This window comes from Trachymyrmex cornetzi, unplaced genomic scaffold (assembly GCF_001594075.2).
Source record: "Trachymyrmex cornetzi isolate Tcor2-1 unplaced genomic scaffold, Tcor1.1 scaffold156, whole genome shotgun sequence".
In the NCBI taxonomy this organism is placed as follows: domain Eukaryota; kingdom Metazoa; phylum Arthropoda; class Insecta; order Hymenoptera; family Formicidae; genus Trachymyrmex; species Trachymyrmex cornetzi.
The window spans coordinates 87,064-109,438 of record NW_017296157.1 but is presented as its reverse complement, the minus strand read 5'-3'; the positions used below and the strand labels follow the sequence as shown (position 1 = coordinate 109,438).

General features: G+C 36.6%; 3 protein-coding genes across 5 annotated transcripts in view; 1 reads left to right on the top strand and 2 right to left on the bottom strand.

Moving 5' to 3' along the window:
* The first annotated feature begins 2,944 nt into the window (after nt 1-2,944).
* LOC108758377 (uncharacterized family 31 glucosidase KIAA1161) lies at nt 2,945-15,734 on the top strand. Of its 3 annotated transcripts, XM_018503308.1 has the most exons (8): nt 2,945-3,014; nt 3,566-3,650; nt 5,654-5,856; nt 10,214-10,350; nt 12,066-12,284; nt 12,455-12,565; nt 13,054-14,049; nt 14,162-15,733. In XM_018503308.1, exons 2-8 carry the CDS (start codon nt 3,614-3,616, stop codon nt 15,066-15,068), a joined length of 2,610 nt encoding a protein of 869 aa, XP_018358810.1. In that variant the 5' UTR covers nt 2,945-3,014; nt 3,566-3,613; the 3' UTR covers nt 15,069-15,733. The 3 variants fall into 3 exon arrangements, with proteins under 3 accessions (XP_018358810.1, XP_018358812.1, XP_018358811.1); XM_018503310.1 differs by lacking the exons at nt 2,945-3,014; nt 3,566-3,650; nt 5,654-5,856 and adding an exon at nt 8,413-8,541 and having other exon boundaries at nt 14,162-15,734; XM_018503309.1 differs by lacking the exons at nt 2,945-3,014; nt 3,566-3,650; nt 5,654-5,856; nt 10,214-10,350 and adding an exon at nt 11,363-11,454.
* LOC108758380 (nucleoside diphosphate kinase homolog 5) lies at nt 3,654-5,302 on the bottom strand. The gene is made up of 5 exons (XM_018503315.1): nt 4,878-5,302; nt 4,378-4,761; nt 4,146-4,284; nt 3,933-4,021; nt 3,654-3,832 (listed from the first exon to the last, which is right to left on the bottom strand). The coding sequence occupies exons 1-5, from the start codon at nt 5,130-5,132 to the stop codon at nt 3,722-3,724; spliced, it is 978 nt and encodes a 325-aa protein (XP_018358817.1). The 5' UTR covers nt 5,133-5,302; the 3' UTR covers nt 3,654-3,721.
* Nucleotides 15,735-19,639: 3,905 nt separating the features above from the next.
* Nucleotides 19,640-22,375, bottom strand: part of LOC108758289 (microtubule-associated protein futsch) — a 56,314-nt gene continuing 53,578 nt past the window's right edge. The window contains exon 11 of the mRNA XM_018503166.1: nt 19,640-19,712. Within this exon, the coding sequence (XP_018358668.1) occupies nt 19,640-19,712 (73 nt within the window). The remainder of the gene's footprint in view (nt 19,713-22,375) is intronic.

Here is a 22,375-nt window from a genome sequence, read left to right as displayed (position 1 = left end):
TGTAGAGATGTCATAGATACGAAACTCAATAATGGATAGTTTCTGAATAATCAAAGGTGCTCTGTGAGTTCAAATTTTACATCTTTAATATATAGCCCAAAAACGATGTAATGCACGAAAAAAAATAGATTGAGTGGTACAGGAAAGCTATAATTTACTGCGCGAATTCCAACATCTATAACTAAGAAGATTTGATAGTTTAACGAATTGCTAATGTTATTCAGCTGTTAACTTTGCTCCGACATAAAAAAAACTGACTGTCGTACATATATATAACGACCGTAGATTTGTTGAATTAGTAAAGTTTTTATCTGCAGTGCTTCTTTCTATATAGATAGAATTACATTCGTTAAAATGTTGAATCGATACTGGACTCAAAGTTACGAAATATTCATTAGTTAGGACACTAATAATAAAAATGTGGCAACATTGCATAATGACTTGAAGAAAAACATGGATAATAATGTGGCCTTCTATAAAAAAAGCCTTAAAAAATTAGTTTTGTTTAGAAAACAGTATTGGTCACAAAATTAACAAAAAAGTAATACATTTTAGAATGTATGCAAATAAATGTATGTACATTCACATAACTTCTGCATATAAGATGCCCAGTACTAAAAATCTCAGTACTAAAAATAGTACACGTAATATAAACTATAGATTAACAGTAGAGCTGCAATCGATTATCAAATAATTATTTTGATATGAAAACCTCAAAAAAAAGATCGTGAGTAATCAATACCCATAGAGGGCCACATTAGCAAAATGTAATGCTATTGTTTAAATTTGCGTAACTCAAAATATATACAGTCAAATAAAATGTTAAATAACAAACAACATACTCAAAAAAATATATATATATATATATTCGCGTGATAATATGCTGAAGTTTTAAAAAAATGAGGAAGTAGATATAAATAAATGCTAAAATGTATATACCTCAAAGAAATACTTGACAGTAAAAATTCATTATAATAAGTGCTGGCTTGGTATAGTATATTATAATGAGTATATTAGTAACATAGCATAACGGTGAGCTACTGAACAAATAATTCCATAAGTTATCATTAAGATTCGTTATATAATAGCGGAGATATTAAGGGAGAACACAATATATACACTGGCCATAATATTATCTTCTCCTCTACTTTCCATTTAGTGACACAAATCGACATGAACACCACTCCATCTTTCTTGATATTCAGAGAGTAACAAAGACAGAAAGACTTGCATCACCAAATAGAAAACACCCGTTTTTGAATTGTGTTTATAATATCCTCTGTTTACAACTTTATAAATTACATTATATATATAAAAATTAACTCATTTCACCGAGACTCTATACTTTCTATATAATTGATGCGGGATCCTTTATAGTTTTATTCTTTATATACCTTGCCATATCTCTACCAAGTCACTGAAAAATTCGAATTAATTAATAATTAATTACTCCAGAAGAATCAGATCTTTTTTCCGCGAAAAAAATTGCTCGAGATAATGTTCGAATTTCTCACGTCAATGTATCTTTCCCACGAGTGGGCTTTTATAATTGGGAGGCAGCCTTGTCTCGATCGGAATCAGATGCAAACAGAAAAAGAGAGAAAGAGAGAGAGAGAGAGAAAGAGAGAACGCGTCCACCGCGGATAACTTTAACGAGACTTAACGAGTCTACTCATACAGACGGCTCCAGCGATCATCATTCTCGCGTTCCGCCTCTCCCACACTTCCCAGATCTCTGTGATCATCATCCCGTCTCTGTTCTACGACGCAGAAAGTGCTGCTATCCATCGTCAATCCTTGGGACGTGAAGGTAGCCAGTGTTGATCCGATCGGACTGGCCGAACGACGGGGCGTCTCCCTGTCTGTCTTACCGTCACCCTCTAATCAAGACGAGAGTACCAATCAGGAGTGGTCGACCTTAGGCAGGGTTCTCAAAATACCGTCACCCTGGTACAAACCTGGTACTGGTTCCACCGATCACGTCAACTTCGTTAAACCCGAGGAATCGACGTTAATCGATCCCATCTGGTTGGATCCTTGGTGTTCACCGGGAAGGTATCTACAATTTTTTATCAATATGTAAATAATAAATAAAAAATTGAATTTATATATAAATTATTATCACTCGGTAGAAATGAAATTTTGTAATATGAAAACTTTTTCGACGAATAAAATAATTGTTTTCTTAAAAAAAAAAAACCTTAACAGTTCTAAGTCAAACAATTATCTTTTTTTTCTCTTTCTTTTTTTAAATTTTGTATATTTTTAAACAACTTTATAGTTTTCTATCTTTAATTACACATTACTAAATTCTATCTTTAATTACATTAATATTTATTACATACTAATATTCATTAATTAAGTAAATTTTTTGAAATAATTACAAACGTGATTTAAAAAATGTCAATGATTAATTGACGTAAATCAAAATCACCGTTATAATTACATATTAATTATTTAATAAAGGGATTCGTTGTATTTTGAAGGTCGCCCGTCAACAAGATTTACGATTCTTCATCGCCGAATCCACCTAAGGAAAGATTACGAGGTAGCAGACAGAGAACCGGCGAAACAAGGCACGACGACGAGGCGGGCGAGGTCGACAATGAATTAATCAAGGCTCCGCAGGAAATTAACCGCGGCGGTTTCGATGATGTGGATGGTACAGCGACGGTACGAGTGCGTTTCGAGATCGACGGAGCGAAGCCGAAGCGGAATGGAGTGCGATGTGAGAACGGACGGGATGTCGATGATGCACCGCGAGTGTTGATGAAAAATCAGAGTGCGAACGATAATTCGAGGCCCGAACGACGCGAACGGCGACCGACCGCGAAACAAAATCGCACAAGCGAAGTGAATGCGGAGAAGAGACAAGAGAACTCTTCGCGGCAAACGGATCGTGGTGTGAAAGTCGGTAAAGACGAGAAAAATGCAAATGACGAACTGGACTATTCTCGGATAAGCGGAGAGAACCCAGCGATTGTCGACATCGTTCAGCATTTGGTGGAATCCAGGTAATTACTGAAAATAATATGCGCTATACTAATAGTATCATTCTAATACCACGTCTTCGCTCTCTTACTGTTCTAATTAAACCTAGATAGATGAGATAAAATAAATAAAAAATAAAATAAACATAAGAATCTCTAATATCTTCGAAAAAAAAATAATGTGGAATAATATATTAAATAACTTTTACAAATATCCAATATTCCTTTAACACTTTAATGTCACATCTTCACTGTATTCTCTCACTGTTCTGACTAAACCGAGGAAAATGAATTAGAATAAATTAAAAATAAAACAGAAGAAACATTAATATCTTCAAAATTGCGGAATAATATTAAATAACTTTTATGAATATACGATACCCAGTGAAAAACGATAATGGTGGAATCGACATCAAATCGACATCGATTCGACATCGATCTCATTATCATTTCTCATTGGGTATTCTTTTAAATCCAATTATAAGTGAAAGGCGAAGGAAAAATGAAAGTAATACGAATTAATGCAAATTTTATTTTACAAGGCAGTGTAATATCTCTTTTTTTTATGTTTCAAGATACAATCCACAAGCCGCAGCGGAGAAGAGAATAAAAAGGATGCCATCATGTCGTCGTCAAGAAACTTCGAAGGAGATAGATCTAGTGGGTAAGACTGCGGGTGTCGTGCGTTAAAGTGTAGAACAGGTCTGCGATATGAAATGATTCAGAGAAAATTATGTCGGAATTAAAGCGAGATCTTCCGGTAATTTAGGCTTGTTAGGGTTGTTTAGGATCAACCAGTGCGCTAACCACAATACAGGATCGGCCGGTTTTTGCTTGCAACACTGTAAAGGGTGATTTATTTAGAATGAATCGTAGGATATTGAACTGAAAAAATTATCTGCAAAATATATCGTAAATTTTTGCCGACAAAAATTACTTTACCATTGTCAAACCTTCGACAAGAACCGGGTTAATAGTTTCCCATAAAAAATCTTCGGCCATCTCGACTCTTAGCACAGGTTCAGTTATGACTGAAAACAAGTTAAGAAGAAAAATAAAAAAAGATTTCTAGTTTAATATCCAAATAATTAATTGACGCTAAACATTTAAGAAATTAAGTATTACAGAAAAATAAAACAGAAAATAATATTTTACATCTAGGAAAGAAAAAATGGATTTCTTTCTCGGCCTGTTCGCGATTGCAGCTGCCATGGATAGCATTCTTTAAGTTATCTCCCTTGCGACCGTATCTCGCTCGAATGCTGTCAGGAAAATACAAACGCGCTTCTGTTACCTGAAACGATTTTTAAAATAAATCAAAAGGAATTGATCTTTCAAGTATCATTTGAAAATTCTAATACGTATAAAATATGAAAATATGGCCAACCGTGGTCGGTCCTACAATCCTTTTCCATTCTTCAACAGCATTCTGTTTTGCTAATACGAATACTATAATAGATCCTGAGGACATATATGCCACCAGATTAGGAAAACTTAATTCGCCGAAGCGATTGTTGTAAAACTCTGCAGCTTGTTCAGGTGTCAGTTGCAGCCAACGAGTCTGACAAATCTCAAATCCCTCCTCATATATTTGATTCTCGATTTCCTTTCTATAAATCACTGCTTCCGGTTTTATTATGGCCAATGTATATTCGATTTCTGGTTCCTCTTCAACGGTCTCCTTAATTCTGCTTGTCTCAATACAGACCGGTGACAATTTAAAACTCTCTTCATCAGAATAATCATATTTTGTGGGACAAACAAATTTATACTGCAATTATCAAGCAACTGATAAAGGATATCCATTATTTGTTTATGACAAATAATCTTTAAAAATAATTTTATTGCGTTTCTATTTATCGAAGACATTTCTAATTGATGACCTACTATTCTGCTTGATTCACTGGAAGATTGTGTATCTATTGACAAAGTAGATTCTACTTTCGTAGAATCGTACATCGTATCACTGCTACTGGATTGCACGGAATCGATTGGCATCCGATCAGATCCACTGGGAATTGTATGTTCAAGGATATCTTTTCCAGGACGATACGGTGTAGGACACTTCGAAAAAAGAGTTACAGTTTCTGGACCGATTTTCTCAATAGTTTTGTCGTATTGCTTTTGCGGACAGTCACACATTTTTATCTGGCACACAAGCTACACTTTTTACGATTATTTCTATTGTACTCGTTTACGTTTAAGAAAAAGATTTGATTGATTGGCATACAATCAATATAATTTTCCTATTTGTGTCATTTATGTTTGCGAATATTATGAAAGGTTATATCAAGCTCTTCGATATTTATTTGTTCTGCCACTGTCATGGTAAAACCACTAACTTTTTTAAATTATTCCTGCAGTGATCTTTTTAATCTCCGATCGGCGCCGCTACTATAATTATCGCCATGTTTTCTTAACGAGAGTTTGCTCTGCGATAAGTTAGCATATAAGAACATACTACTTGTGTAGATGTATTCGTTTTTAATGCTAATATTGTACGAATATTTATTCAGCGATAACGGCTTTGAATTATGTAAAAAAGATTATACTATTAATTGTTTAATGTATTATTTCCGCAAAATTAATTATTACGATATGCTTTAAGACGTGCTTAAGCATTTGTAATTTTTATTCAATTATTCTTCTCGATTGGCTTTCAGATTCTCCAGGCAAACCGAGCGATAATGCCAACATTGTTAATGCAGCCAAGAAAGAGAATAATCAAGAAACCTCCAACGAGACGACGACGGTGAAAGTATTACCGGAAGTGACACCACTACGCACTACGAATATAAGAAAGACAAGCATATCCATGCCCAGCAAACTCAACGAAATGGACGATCTTCGAATAGACAGACAAAATGTAAGTTGATTTATATTAATAAAGCGACAATATATAATTACTATTGCAATAATCTTTATTTTGTGAAAATTCATATGTTATATATGTGTGTCATTAATCCGAGGAATCTATCATTAAAACATATCGAGGAATTTTGATGTCCCATATAAGTTTATGTACAGTATTGCCGATTCTGTCAAGTTGATGATAATAGGCTGGAACTTGACAAAATTGGTAACCAACCGCGTGTCGTGCAGCGACAGTCACGTGAGCGCACTCAGTACTATAGCATGAGTTTTTAGCGCTTCTTCCTTCAAATACTAAGGCACTATAAACGTGAGTATTCGCATCCGCCATTTACTCCTTTTCTCATTCTCTTGCTCCTTTTCTCAATTCCTTACTCTCTCCATTCCGCCGCTAAACTAAGAAGATTGAAGAGAGAAAGTTGAAGAGAGAACAAACAGTGGGGAAAGGAGTAAAAATGGTGGACGCGAATACCTACGTTTCTAGTGCTCTACAAATACTTATGGTGCGGCCACAATAGAAGGAATAAGGAATCAGGAATAAGGAATAAAAATTCCAACCTATCAGAAACCGTATATTCCGGTGTATCCGATATCTGATAGGTTAAAATCTTTATTCCTTATTCCTAATTCCTTATTCCTTTTATTATGGCTGCACCTTTATTCCTCTAAAATTTCATTCGTTGCCCTTTTGAAGGAATGTTTTTGCAAAGCCACTTCGATTGCTGATGTTGAAAATTGTCCAATTCTTTCCTTTCCTTTTTTAATTTTACTGACAGCTGATTCTGTTATATCATAAGCCTCCGCTATTTCTCTTCCAGATAATTTTTTGTCAAGGTTTTCAATTACCTCCATATTTGTTTTAATAAATAAATAAATTCGTCAGCGGTTTCTTTCCATTCGACTTCACATTTGTTTATTATGTATTTTATTTTGACATCGCTATTAATATCCCGCATCGCGTCGGCACTTTCGAAAATGTTTGCACGTACGCCGCTGCTGGTTCCAATTTCGTGAGTTTCCTCTATGCGCTTATCACCTGTTGGAGGGAGAAAACTTGACAAATCGGACTTGATAGAATCGACACTGTAAATATTAGAAGAGGACGACGTAAAATATAGTGACGACAGAAATATCCCTGCCTGCACAATACGTGACAAATACGTCTCTATGACGTGCCAACTCGTCACACGTTACGTCGCAGAGACTTCTCGAACATAATAGACACGTTGTTGACACGTGACTAACAGTCAAATTTTTGGTGACAGCAACGTCGCAGTGACGAATATTTGTGACTTTATGCAACGTGTTGAGCACCTATTTACGACCTAAGACCCGGTTTTTCATTATCGTTTTTCATTATCTGGTTAAGTTAACTTATGGTTAGGCTTAACCTGATATTTTATCCAATAGGCTTCATCTATGATCATGTCATATATGAAGTCTTTGATGTCGAAATATTGGAAACCGTTAATGTAGCAAGTAGGGTTAGGATCCTCAACAAATTTTCTATCGATTAGTATTATTCAGTTTGAAAATAGCGGAAAAAGAGAATATTATGCGTAGAGAAACTATACACAAAAATTATAATTATAAAAGAATAAAAAACAATTACTTTTTAATTGTACACTGTCGTTTGTATACTCAATCCAATCTAACTCCTATATTTATCCGCGCTAAACACCGCCATAGATTCTTCGAGAATCAATTTTGCCAACTATAACATTATATTCTCTATGCACGTCTATGCGACGTGCGAGAGACGATACATATTTTCTGCGACTTTGCGATCAAAATAGCACGTTTCTGTTACGTATAGTGCAGGCAGGAATTCCTTATATGTCAAAAGAAAAAAGAGCTAAAGCCATTGCACGTAAAATTTTTAGTCGTAATCGTAAAACTATAAAAAGCGATAAATTGAATGGCTACTACACGTCGAGGCAAGTGACGAGTCACGTGACTGTAATCACAAGTGAAACGTTATAACCTCAAAGCAGTGATCATAGTCGCAAGATTTCGTTCCGTCGAAAGATTGCAAACTTTATTATCGAGCAACGGGAAAACAATCACGTGACCTATAATTTGCCCCCCAACGCGATAGCCAATCAATTTATTACTTTTTATAGTCTTACGATTGAAATTGTTACGTGCAATGGCCTTTTGTACACGCTCGCTTGAAAAAGGTGCCAAAAGTCAAACAATAACACATTCCGCATATTTCTCATTCACTAACTAATCAGTATCAGTTCCTCTAATAACGAAGACAATATTGTATTGCTTCTCTTCATTTTTGCGCATTTGTGAAAAGAAGCTCCATGATCAACTTAATTTTAAGTGATTAATATGCCACGATTTTTCACTAAGGAAATAATTCGATCTGTACTTCTGAGTTATAGTTGAAAGCTCTCTTAATAATAATAATTCGTGATTGTTATATATAATCGGTGATTGTTATATATAATCGGGGATCGTTATTTATAATTGTGTTAACTTTATTATCGAGTTAAGTGTTTTACATTATATTGAATACCGCAAGAAAAAACGGAGAAAAAAGCCAATAAGTGCTATGGATCGGTATGAGTGGCACAAGACAAACGTCAAGGATCACAGACACAGTTTGATATATTCCTTGGACAATGCCTTGGCTGTTGCTAAAAAAAGCAAATTAAATGTCATTCAGGAGGTGGGATTAAAAACAATTTGCAGAATGGCCGATATTCGTAGTCCATATCCTTATTTTAAGCCAGTCTTAAGTAAGATATTAGTCTTACTTAAAATTGTCTTAAGATGTTAATATGGCTCCGTGGCCGGTATTCATTCATTTCTTATATTTAAAAATTGTCTTAAGTATAATTTTAAGACAATTTAAGACGTCATGAACCAAGCAGAGAACCGTATATATAATTAGCATCTTAAGATATTATTTAAGACGATCTTAAGATAAGAACACTATGAATACCGCCCTGTATTCCCTGATTTATAACATTGATTTATAACATTTTAAGATTGTATCTAATTGTAAAATGATTTTAAATGTAAGAAAACCGACTATGAATACTGGTCAAAGAATTTCAAAAATTTTATTGATTTAATAAATATCGCAGTAAATTAAAGAAAAATAACTTTAGACAAACATTATATACGAATCTTGTATATTAAAAATGATAAAATATAGTCTTCTTTTATGATTTTTAACGATAATCTTCTTTTACGGTTTCCGACAAATCTAACGTTTCTTTCTATTAATCATCTATTACAATATTCATTCACGTGTGTCACTTTAGAAAAAAACAAAAGATTTTTCAACAATATACGTGTTACATAACGTTTATCGTTTGCGAGTTACTCTGCAATATTCTACTTCGTAAAAAAACAAGTAGTTTACTCGACATGAACGATAACAATGTTTCGCGATGTTACTTTAGGTTCAACTGTTTAAACTGTATTTTTTATAATTTTTGCATTCTCTTTGTCCTTTCTTTTTCTTTTTGAGGTTTATACATCTTTTATTTTAAATACGCAAGGTTTAAATAAATGCAGATGAAAAGGTAAAAATCTTTCATATTCATAAGATTTTTTTAGTTTAACATCACAGATATTTGAGAAGAAACACAAACTTTCGGTAAGGTATATAATCACGCGACGTATGGTATCGATCATCAAGGCAATGTATCAGCAATTTTTAATCGAACTGCGTAACGTATGAATACTTGTATTCAAAGAACATTACCATGCTATGTAATTAGCGTAACGTTAATATTTTTAAAACGAAGATCGAAAAATGTCCTTGAGTGACGTTTTGCTACAAAGAGACGGTACTGAGTGATACTGCCTAAAATATTCCATTTCTTGTTTGCTAAATTTTCCACTTGATATACGATGTCTAGTAAACATTGCTGATAAAGAATACATTTCTGAATACGGTCGTTGTATTTAATTATTTATCGCAATTCATACGCTTAGCAATATTGTTTCGAATATTTCACATATTTTGTTTGCAAGTTTTCAGTATTCATTTGAAAAGAGAACGTTAAAAACAAGTAGCATAAATCTAGATAAATATAAGATTCAATAAAATATTAATAGTAGTGATGTCTTATCGGTGGTATTTCTTCACGGATCGAATGTCAATAAAAAATAACATGAACGCTACACGCGTAAATCGAAGTGCATCGTTGCTCAATGCTTTAATGATCCATGTGGAAAGACGCAGATGAGCAATGACGTGATCGACGAAGATAATTTATAGCCTTAATCGACAATTAATCGACTATTTGATTTGTTTTATCGCACAGGTGTTGACGTGGGTCAGTTATGCTTATTTACACCTGCAATTTCGGATTGTGATGTTTCAGGGTGCCGCTTCGAAATTTACGAGAGACGAAAGCGAGACCAGCAGCAGCGTGACTTTCAGTAACAGTGGCTCTACCCCGAATGGAAGTCCTCTGGGATCCGAAACCGAAGAGGAAGCAAATGATGAAGAATTGGCTAAGTGAGTGTTAAATTCGGATTGATTAAGATTAAGAGACGAATTGGAGAAAAAGAATAAAGTTAAAAACCGGCTCAGCGCGTTTATGATTTTCATTAATTTATGATTTATAAACTTGTATCGGAGATAATGCCATATGATTCCGATTAATTTAGTATTAGAATTTCAATTTGTTTAACGATAATTAAAGTTTTGTTAGCGATTAGTTGGCTTCAGTAGATTATATTCACAGATGTATGTGTGCAGTTCATCATGTATATAATCCAAGTGATGCTTTTCTATCAACTTTCAAGTCTTGAGTCGACGAATGATAATGTCGTAGCACAACATATTACATGCTGCTATGTTTGCCTTTCCAATAATGATCTGGTTCGCACCTGTGTTAACCCGTTTCAACCGCTTAATAAATCTAAAAACGCTATCACCGAGTTTGAGATCGGAGAAACCGAATAGCTCTGTGCAGCTTACTCGCAGGAGACGGATATTTCGCCTGCAATTTTCTCTCGGTGATATGCGCTCTAAATGCGCAATTTGCATTGTAACACCCCACTAGACGCATACACGAGGTACTGTTTATCGTTCTCACTTGCGGTCGCCTTCTGACTGGGCAGATAAAACAAGCGTACCTATCTGACCGTATTCACGGTCATCGTAAGCATCACCATCGTCAGGTCCGACCTTCCTTCATATCGCTTCAGGGTTATCGCACTATAAGAGTTGGCTCCCGTAATCGTTGGTTTCGGTTAACAGTCGCCGCTCGAACGCAATTACAGTTTCCTCGCTTTTTCGTATACATATAATTGTTCAAAATTTTCTACTATTTTTCGGACTTTTTGCGTCAAATATATGAGTGTATATTTAGTATTTAAACATATTATGTTTGTAATTGTGGTTTTTGTATTAAAAAAATGACGTAGTTCAAAGATTATATAAAATATAAATTTAAAATCAATTAAAACATTAGCGAAGATATCAGTTCAATAATTCAATTATTTATTACACACACACAATATCAGTTTATTAATCTATCAATTAAAATATTAATATCTGCTAAGACGGCAAAATGATCCCCAGATACGATATTGGTAGCGCTGTATCATTGCAAAGGTACAATGATATATATCGATATCTTTCGAAAAATCTGAAATAAAGAAATTCATTGTTTATTTATTTAAGCCCACTTTAGTCAATCTGTAATTTTTGCGTCAGATTCCAAGATAGAATTCTATTTATAATATTACGCTGTGTATTTTAATATCCGTGTATTTATGCATTTTTATACCTATATATTTTGATTCCTCGATATTCTTTGTATTATGTAGCAAAATTATAAATAGAATTCTGATACAAGAGTAAGTTAGATCGTCTATATCTTTATATGTAATCGTTTATGTCACCCAGTCGATACCAACTAAAAGTAACATAACATCGATAGATCTGTTCGCGTTGCATGAACTTTTTGCGTTCAGTTCTTCACTTTCTTTATTTTCCACGTCTGAATATATTATATTTATCCCATTATAAATATAAAAGTTTTTAGGGATTTCAAGCAACGTGAACAAACCTAATGTTATAATTTTGTACTCAATAATGTAACTACGTAACAACGTATGTCGTATTACGTTTGTATTGTTGAATGCAAAATTGTAACATTGATGTTATATTACTTTTAGATTGTGTCGAATAAGTAATGATGAACTTGAAATTTTCTTTTGCAGAGTGCCACTGCAAGCTCCACCGCGAAGGAAAGGCAGAATCGTATCATCCTCGGTCAATGAAAAAATGGCGAACGACACTACGGAACTTTCGGGTGTACAAAGCGCGACTTCCACAATAACCAGCGTGAATAGCATCAGCAGTCTTTTAAAGGAGAAATTGCAGTTATCTTTACCACAAGCATTGCGCAGCAGTGCAAGACGTCAGAATGCTGATTATAGGTAAAGCGACCGAAAGTCGCATAATTATTTATCATGTCGAAAGATCGAAGTCTTATAAAATTTAAATAATAGATATATTGAAATTTTTAATAAGAACTGTACATCAATTATTCGTATCATAATGATTGTTTAAAGGCATTTAATAATTTTGTAAAATCATTTTTCTACAGGCTTAAAGCATTTGTTGGTATCTTGTTCCTCTGCATCGTTTTCCTTGTGGGCTTCGCTCACATTTATTACACTCAGCATGTCCTACAACGAGCTTATTTTGAGAAATTTAGGTGAGCATCCATTGTGATCGATGAAATATTACACATTAAAATTATATGTATTAGCGCATTATTGAAGAAGTGATATTTGGATAGTCGGCGGCATCGCTTGTCGTCTACTCTGAAATAACTTTCGGTCGTTTGCCTCTGCCAGGAAGCGCTTAATGGAATACATTAAGGCTCGTTTATCGTGCTGATCTCGTGCCAGTCTCAAAATGCGTATTCAATTGGTAATCCAACGTGCACGCTTAACTTTTCAGGGGCTACATTATCTTAGAGTCGTGGGAGGGAGATCTCAGCACCGATTATTCAATATTTTACACAATAAATTTTTCTTTATCACTGTACATAGAGCTTGATAAATATGATTATAAATAATTAAAGGAAATAATTAAAGGAAATTAAAGGAAATATAATTTCCTTTAATTTCCTTCATTATTTCTTACGAAGTTCAAGAAAGATTTCTCTCTAATAATTATTTATATCGATTTTCTTTTCAGATTCAATAAAAACGAAAGAGTGATGAGAGTCTACAGCAGTACCGGAGCGGAGATCATTGCTGCTCGGCTTGGTGAGGGTATTCCACCAAACACAGGGGTGTATCCTTGCCTTCCTCATCATCAAAGACAAGACTCGGTCTGCCTTGAGTGGCTACAGCAAACGCGGCTTTACCTCGCGCACACGAAACGCGAGGGTATGTACTGCTACCACGTCACCTGGCAAAGTCTAAGTCCTTACTACAATCCCAAGGACTGCTTCGACTGGTCTTCGAAGAGAGGCCATTGGTATGGCGCCGGACAGATACAGAACATGGTGTATCCTCTGGAACGCGGCCGCCTAGAACTGAGCCCGTTTATCACGGGCGACGTGAGGAAACATCCGTTTGGCAACGTTCTGAAGAGATACTTCCTAAATTCAAAGGGTGCTACAATCTTGGTGGATCCCGAAACACCGCTTTATGTCTCAATCAACGCTAATCGTACCAACGACTTTTGCCTTCAGGCAAAACATGACGCCTTTGCTTATATTAATCATTTGACGCCGCTACCTCAGCTTAACTACACTATCTGCGCGACCGACAACATGAAGAGTTTGCACTCCTCGATGGCGGAGAAGTCTCTGTGGGACGGTTTGAAACCCGATGAACTGCACGCCGTTCATTCTCTGTTGTCCGAACCAGTTTGGCAAATCTCGCCCATCAACGAGGCGGCCATTTACAACTATACAGAAGATGTGATCGCGCTGGGCTTCCTTCGTCAAGGGCATGTCCTGTTGAGTGAGGAATGGCAGCCCAATCCAGGTGATTTTGTCTTAGACGAGGAACGATTTCCTTCTATGGAGGAAACTATCAATATTATTCATCGCAGAGGATTTAGAATAGTCTTCAGCATCCAGCCGTTTATCTCTACAGAATCCATCAACTTCAAGGATGCTGTCGCTAATAGATTACTGATCTCCGAGAGAGGAAGCGATCCTAGGATTCCAGCGTTGACAAGGTTGTTAATCAAGAATTTATTTACAAAAATTATTATATATATTTTTTTATCATGTCATATTTTATAATCTGGCCGTGAGAAAATTTTAAAAAAGATTTATATTTAATTTCAGGTACAAGCAAAGTAACAGCGCCGGCGTGCTCGACATTACAAACAACAAGACCTTACCGTGGCTGCAGACTAAGCTCGAGAGCCTTATCATGAAATACCATGTCGACTCGTTCTACCTCGATCTGGGCACTGCCCAGGATATGCCGCATTACTACAAATGCGAGCAGCCTCTCACCAATCCTGACCATTACAAGACCATCTTTACCCGTTCGATATTAGGTACCATACCCGTAATCGGCGTTTCAAGCGCTATTTCCAGACCACGGGCACCTGTCTTCGTGTCTCTGCCTCCCTTCCCGTCGTCCTGGAAGGCCATCACGACCGTCATTCCCACCGTTCTCAGTTACGGCATGATCGGTTATCCGTTCATTATGCCAGGAGCGGTAGGCGGCGATGTGGCACTCCCGATGTCAGACAACAATCCAGATAATGACTACGAAGTAGATCTGCCGGATAAGGAACTCTACATCCGCTGGCTGCAGCTGTCCACCTTTTTACCCGTGATCCGCTTCACTTATCTGCCAAGCAAGTACTCAGATGAGTCGGTCCTGGAAATCGCCAAGAGACTAACTACTTTGCGGCAGAAAACGGTTACGCCATTACTGAAAAAATACGCGAATGAGACTCTGGACACTGGTCTACCTATTATCAGACCACTCTGGATGCTGGATCCGGCCGATCCGGCGTGCCACGTAGTGGTCGATGAATTTTCCGTAGGCGAAGAGTTGATCGTGGCGCCAGTGCTTTATTCCGGTAGTAGGCAGAGGGAGGTATATCTGCCGGCTGGAGTCTGGAGGGACGGTATCGACGGAAGCCTAAGGAAGGGCTCAAGATGGATTCACAATTACAGAGTAGCTGAGGATAAGATCGCATATTTCGTTAAAATGCCAGACAATACAAGATTCTGAAAAATACGATGTCACTTCACCTTTTTTACATCATGCGATGCAGGATAATGTTGTCAAAGAATTTTAAGATCGATGACAAGGTTTGCTCGTATGCAAAATGAATCATCACGACGAACGATGTTGTACGATCGATTTGTCAGTACGACGAATACTGATCGCTTATCTACAAATTTTGATCGATTCGTCTTGATCCTTTATTAAATATACAAGATGAACTTGTTCTTCGATAAGTCCCAAAAGTGCAGAAAAATAATCGTGCATAAACAAATATATATTATTGCGTTTAAAACGACAAGAATTTTGCAAATGCGATAATGTATTAAATAAATGTATTAAAAAATTGCGATTATATTAAATAGATATAAAATCAATATCGTGATCTTTGGCAGAGTGCAGCAGGATTATTATGTAGGGATAAATACTTAACGGCATGTAAAGCCATGTTTAGGAGAGATTTATACGTACATTAGTTGAGAATGCAATATTTAACAAGAATATGTCGAAAAGATTTGACAATAAAAGTATCCAATGTTACTGTATTCTACGGATATGAGATTATTGTATCAACACTAGTATTATATATTACAATGCATATCATAGATCAAATATCAATACACACATTAAAAAAACAAGAATCAATTGTAGATTTAACTTAAGCTGTCAATTATATTTATTTTAGCTAACAATGTGGTTTTACATCTCTACCTTTTAATAATCCATTCGTAAAACTGATTTATGTTATTTAAAAAAAAAAAGACATTTTTTAATGATATAAAAAAATAAAGAAGTGAATATAATTGATGAGAATGTATCTGAACGCAGTTTTATAGGGCGCACGGGGCTATTTATTTTTCCTCCTTTTTTTCATTACAAACTTACACGACATATAAAACAAAATATGTGAGCATGCAGAAGCGGGATACGAAACTGGTGCAATTCCCGACTGATTTAACTTAACGATGCTGCAGTCACGAAAATATGTATCTCACGATCATTGTAACTCGAACGTAGAGATTATTTTCGCGTGTTTGCAGCATCGAGTTCTATACGCAGCGGGATCACGCCGGTTTTGATCCTTGTGCAAAAACATCTCAAACAGGCGGCTGATCTACGGTCGATCGACGAGGAGAAAATCAAGACGCGTGAGGCACACAGGCGACAAATTCTAAGGTATAGTGTATATTTATTATATTATCATTTTTATCATATAGCGTAACATCGTTATTTCTATAATAATAATAATAATAATAATCATAGCACCATGAACACTCCACAGTAAGTTTTTTTCTTTTTTTTTCTTTTAATTCGTTATTCGAAAAGAACGCGACGCGCCGATGCGCTGCGACGGGTGAGAACCGCGATCGTGTAATCGTATAATATATAAGGAACTCGAACAGCACTAAAATATCAGAGAATATCCAAGCAACGTTCGGCGGTACAATCACAGCATCCTCGGAACGTTCCTTGAACGTTTCTCCGAGATCTTTGTCGATCTCGCGCTGTCTCGCGCCGGAAACGCGAAGTCTCGCATTACTCTCGTTGCGCAACAACGAGATTTTCGACTGGATCTTCTCTTTTATCTCTTTGCGCCAGGAAACGTGATTTCTGACTAGAGCTTCTCATAGAATATCTGAGAAAATTTCACGGTGGAGGAAAGGCGCATCTTTTGATTTTTGTCGATTCGTGCCGTCTGTCCGGCTTGTGGGATAAGAAGCGATCGAGGGAAAAAAGCGCGAGCGAATCGAGAAACGTCGAGAGCGGAAGATCGCCATTTTCCTCCATTACCGGAACGACTGTGACAATTTTTCTCTTCTAATTAATAATATTATTATTAATTGTTCTTTAGAGGAAATCATCGATATCACCGTTCTCGCACCCGTCGGGCACCGCGATTTTAGGGGTTCGTAGAGGTGTTGAGGCTCACGTTTTTCATATCTCGCTCTCTCTCTTTCTCTCTTTCTCCTGCTTTCTCTCTCTTTCTCTCTTTCTCCTGCTTTCTCTCTCTTTCTCTCTCTCTCTCTCTCTCTCTCTCTCGCTCTTTTTCTCTGTCTTTCTTTCTCACGCTTTCTATTATACTTCCTTTCTTATGTACTTTGTTCATATATTATATAGATATCTATATATATAATATATAATTTCTTCTTCCCTCATATTTCCCGCTAATCTGTTTCGGTGAAAGCTCGTTCCTAATCAATTATTTGTTCTTTTTTTGTTATTTTTATACTTTTTATTTAAATTACTCCAATAAATTCATCGTTTATTTAATCTATCCTGCGCGCATCATCATCGATCGACAATAGCTTCTCATTTAATAGTTTATTAATTTATTTTGTTTTTGTTAAATTGAATTTCATAATTTTAACATCCTACCTAGATAACTGGTCATTATATTACTTGTCAATAAATAATACGTAAATACATAGGTACACATACTTCATCGTCATCATCTCTCTCCCTCCTTGTCTCTCTCTCTCTTTCTTTCTTTTACTCTTACCTTTCTTTCTACTTCTCTCTTAAATACTTTTCTCTTGCACATCAATTCGCTATCATACGTATGAAGGTATCGATAAATATAAAAATTCTCTATTCAAGTATATGATAGAAAGAGAACGATGATGATGATGATAATGACCCTCTCTCATGAACATAATTGTAATATCAATAATATTAATAGTAATCGCAATAATAATAATAGTAGCACAATAATATTATTCGCAAAGATAACAAGCATAATAGTCGTTAAAAATAATTAGTATGGTAATAATCGTATTTATAACAATATCGATCGTTCTGGTCTATCTTTTTCGATGTCCCTTACGCCTATTCTTTCTCTTTCTTCTATACGTTTCTTTCTATTACAAAATTCTCGCTCGTCCTCCCTTTCGCCGATCGGCGAAGTAAAATCTTGGTCACGCATGTCTCCATAAAACGACATTGTTAGACTCTCGTTTTCTTGACGACTGATTTTCGAATGAACGCGCCTCTGCGTCCGGTGAATGCGATAAAAAAAATGATCATGAAACGCAAACGAAGAATGAACAATAAATAATCGGACGAATGACAAGATGAGCACGTAGGCGATAGATACATATGTATGCACATGGGAAAGTAAATCTCGCGATCGGAACAGAAAATCCTGTGTAACTTACAGGCGGTAAAAAACTTACGCACTAATCTATAGAAACTGGGCCCGAGGGCCACTCTATCGCTTCTCATTTGCAGCGACAAGACAAATCGCTTTCATCGCCGTCTCCTCCGATATCACCGTGTCTCAATATCGTCATCAACGATCGGTCTAATCGAGCACCATCGTTTTCGTGTAGGCACGAATGTGTCTCGTATAGAGGAGAGCTTTCTCCGACTTTCATTCGGCGAAATCCGCTTTTAATCATCAAGATCATACTTCAACCGGATAACACAACGTACGAAAGACGTCCTGATCTTTTAGGCGTTCTCATATTTTTCAAACACATTACTTAGAATTCTCTCGATTCTCGTAATAAAATCATAGGATGTCTATTGACACGACAGTCTATCATTTTTGCAATATTAATTTAATTTCGTCAAAGTATTATTTGCGTCTGATCTCGCAAGAATGGTGAGTAAAGATGTCCTCTATAAGTTACAGTTCGATATTGTGCTTAATCGCACTTGTCTCTCTGTTTTACTTCTTGTATATCAATTCTCCTTCTGGCCTATAAATTCTCCTGTAATTCCGGATAATCAACTTCTACGTACACACGTTCGGTACATCCTTAAATCGCAGCTACAATCACTTTCGCATCGAAACCGACACGTTTTGATTTCGATTCGAATTTAATTAATTCAAGGCGATACATCGACTCGACATGACACTGTCGGCATGCGACAATTGCGATCTAGGGGTACACACGCAGGGTCGGCACTAGATGGATTTTTCAAGGTACAATTATAAGAATATTAAGAGTCAAGATATTTGGTACGACCCGATTTTTCTTTCAATCTTTTAGCAAAGATGAGGTATTCCCAGACAGCATAAATGTCCAAAATCCATAAAAAAACATTCGAAAGAACTTAGTTTTCCAAAAGTTTTTTACGTAGTACAGACAGTTACTGTGTACATGCATTTTGGACCTTTGCACTGTCTGAGCAAAACTTAACCACCATTAACTGCCTCACGAAGACTCACTGATAAACGCGTACTCCTGCACCAGGAAGTCACAACTTCCACGGTATACAACTTTTCACGGCGTAAGATGAAAATGAATGGAAGGCCTGCCATCGACTTACTAAAAATAATCATGTCTCATGTAGAATCTCAAATAAGCGCAATGTTCGGCACATTTTCTTTCCACGTTATCATATCGTCACCGTCGTCTTATCGGTTCATCATGCTTTGACATTAAAACATCTCAGTTAAGAAAATGTTTTTAAGCACAAAAAGTTTCATCTTAATTATTTCCCCGAATGTATTTTCGCTGATTTCATAACCAGCGACAAACCGCGAAATTCATCTAGGAACGAATATTTATTTAAAGATCAACGATTGGCCTTCTTCAGACATTGTCAATACTTCAGAAAATAGCGATACTTCAGAGAACATCGGCCAAACGTTTCTCACGCAGCTGGGATTTAAGTACCGCAACAGATAGAGCTTTGTTCGATCTGTCGTTACGAAGACAATGACATGATTTCTTATAGCGGAGATTTTATCCCGTTTCTTTTGATTACCTCTCTTCCTTAAGCCTTTCTTTTGACGCTTCGTTACGGTTTAAGCGTCTCTAGCAACTCTTCCTTCAAGGTCCATCGGTCAGTTTTCTCTGCCATCATCGTTCTTCTTTTGAAGAACTCTTTTGGACAGGTTATTTTTCGCTTGATAGATCCTCCTTTATTTTAGGAGTTTACAAATGTCTTCACGTATTTCCTCGAATCATATCTCGAGAAAACTTTCCTGCAACACCTGACTGTGAGATGGATGAGCTGCAAAATTTGTGCGACGCTACAATTATTCGATTACTGTAAGATACCTTTTACTATATAGTTTTCATATCTAATACTTTTTTTAATAGGAATAGCGAGGCGATACGTAGCCAGGTGAAGATTTTGGATGCGGTCCACTTGACACTACAAATGTTTCGAAGCATTTGATTAACGAATCGGAAAAAAGAATTTAATTTTAACTGATTTTATTAACCAATCAAAAATGTTTCAGTTATTTATTTGTAACATCAAATAGACCGCAGCCTTTATTTCTTTCATAAAACAATGTCATTGTCCACCATGCAAACCTCGCGCTAATATTATCTGCAAAATCCATATCAAACTAAAGATCGAGATTAACCAGTCAAAAGAAAGAACTAATATCAAGTAATAGCAAACTTCGCTTTGATTAGTCAAATTCAATCTTAATCTGAATCTTTAGTTTGATACAGAAATAAAAGATCGTCAGTGCTACGATCGCTGTTTTCTAAAGTATCATTCGTGTCACAATTTCAGAAAACAAAGGCCTTCGGTCGAAGGTAATTTAAAGAAACGATCGAAGACGAATTGTTCGTCCGTCGGATGAACGTTTTTTTGAGACATGTCATCATCGCCCTGCGACTCTCCTCACGACAACGAAACGCTCTACAGATTTCTTCCGGCATCATCCTCGTCGGACTCCTCGGCTAGCTTGGACCGCGTCGTCTGTATGATTGACGCAGCGAATCTATCAAGTAACCACCACTCCTCCGCGTATCTCTATTCTCTACGATATAGAAACACGACACACAGATAACTCCTACCCTAGTACTTCTCGATGGAATTTAGCTCCGTTTTACCTATGCACGAATAGACATTTATGACGAGAAAGGGGATCGTTAGTCACGTAACAACGAAGGATAATGTTTTTGCAGGTGAAACGTGGATCATTCTCCTCGTGCCTCATGTTCTTACGTATCCCGTTAAAGGACAATACGCAATCCATCGACGACACGAATGATAAATCCTCCCGATACTTGCGCGTCCGTCGAACGCGCATTCTATCTCGTTCACGATAGCCACGTTCAGCAGAATATTTATTTTACAACTGTTGAAAGTTTTCTTCGTTGAAAAGGACTATTCCTGTAGACATAAAAGTATAATCCAAACTCAAAGAAAATTTCTGACAATTGCAAAATAAATTCTGATAAACGTGGCCAATAGGTCTATTCTTTATCGATGAACTGATGCACACTGGTGCAATAAGTTGATGTGAAACAAATATAGTATGTTTCACTTCAACTTATTACACCGTGTGCAGTTCAGAGAGTTCTTTGATAAAGAATAGACCTAATATATGCCTCCCCGCGTAAGTTAAAATGCGGTACTTCTCTTTTCACATTTTTTTTCTTTTTTTTTTTAACTGATACACTAAATACTATGCGGTGCTCTTGAAGCGGCAGCTGTGTCAAAGATATTAAAAGTTTTACTTTGATCTGCTGATCGAGGAGAGAATGCGGGCGAGGAGGTCTCACATCGATTGTTCGATCCGTGTTCAGTGGATCGAAAATAGAAATATCCTAAAATCAATTTATTATTTTCGATAACTAGCGCACAGATTGTCACAGAACCGCAGCGCTTAAGGACCGTCGTCGCTTTGCGATCGATCGTCGCTCATGCAACGTCATGATCATCGCTTTGCTTTAGCTTCAGCGCGAAATCTTCGCAAAAATGTCTTTGACTTGAGCAGTGATCGATAAGATATTGCAGGCGGTATCAGCACACTACGGGCTGCGTACAGTGCAGAATGTGGAAATATAAACATCCGTTGATGAACGCCGCTGTTATCAGCTCAACATGAATCTTAATCAAATGTAGATTTCTCCCTATTAATAATCGGCTTCTTAGAAGTAAATAATTAATTTATACCTTGTATCCCCGTGCAAGAGAAGAAACCCTCGCGATCTCTCCCTTATTTTCTCTGTTTCTTTCTTCTCGTCGCCCGCATCGTCTCCTCGCGAAGGAATAAGGAGAACGTCCTAAATTAGATTAAACAATCCCAATTTGAGACCTGAGCGCGATTTCACACAAAATCGGCCTCGCTTCCTCAGGACTGCCTCTACATTGTTCGACGGGATTTCTACGATCCTGCTAGGCCGCGGAGCTATGACCGCGAGGGAATCTCGAAAATTCGAAATGCTGTTCGTCTTCGGGTCTCCTAGAAGGGGGGTCAGGAATCACCTGACGGGACGGTAGGTCGGCCTGAGCGCTCGACTCTTTTTCTCTTCTTTTTTTTTCTATTTTTTTTTCTCCTGTAGAAATGGGTCCGAAAATGCAGAATGATAACGCATTTCGGACGCCGCTCAGAA

What these genes read in the sequence shown, in the direction of transcription:
- LOC108758380 (XM_018503315.1), bottom strand. Translation starts at nt 5,132, where the DNA reads ATGTGTGACTGTCCGCAAAAGCAATACGACAAAACTATTGAGAAAATC. An exon ending in CCAGTGAATCAAGCAGAATA is followed by an intron (nt 4,762 to 4,877) that starts GTAGGTCATCAA and finishes TGATAATTGCAG; the next exon opens with TATAAATTTGTTTGTCCCAC. An exon ending in CCATTTTTTCTTTCCTAGAT is followed by an intron (nt 4,022 to 4,145) that starts GTAAAATATTAT and finishes ACTTGTTTTCAG; the next exon opens with TCATAACTGAACCTGTGCTA.
- LOC108758377 (XM_018503308.1), top strand. Translation starts at nt 3,614, where the DNA reads ATGTCGTCGTCAAGAAACTTCGAAGGAGATAGATCTA. An exon ending in CGTCAGAATGCTGATTATAG is followed by an intron (nt 12,285 to 12,454) that starts GTAAAGCGACCG and finishes ATTTTTCTACAG; the next exon opens with GCTTAAAGCATTTGTTGGTA. An exon ending in GCTTATTTTGAGAAATTTAG is followed by an intron (nt 12,566 to 13,053) that starts GTGAGCATCCAT and finishes TTTTCTTTTCAG; the next exon opens with ATTCAATAAAAACGAAAGAG.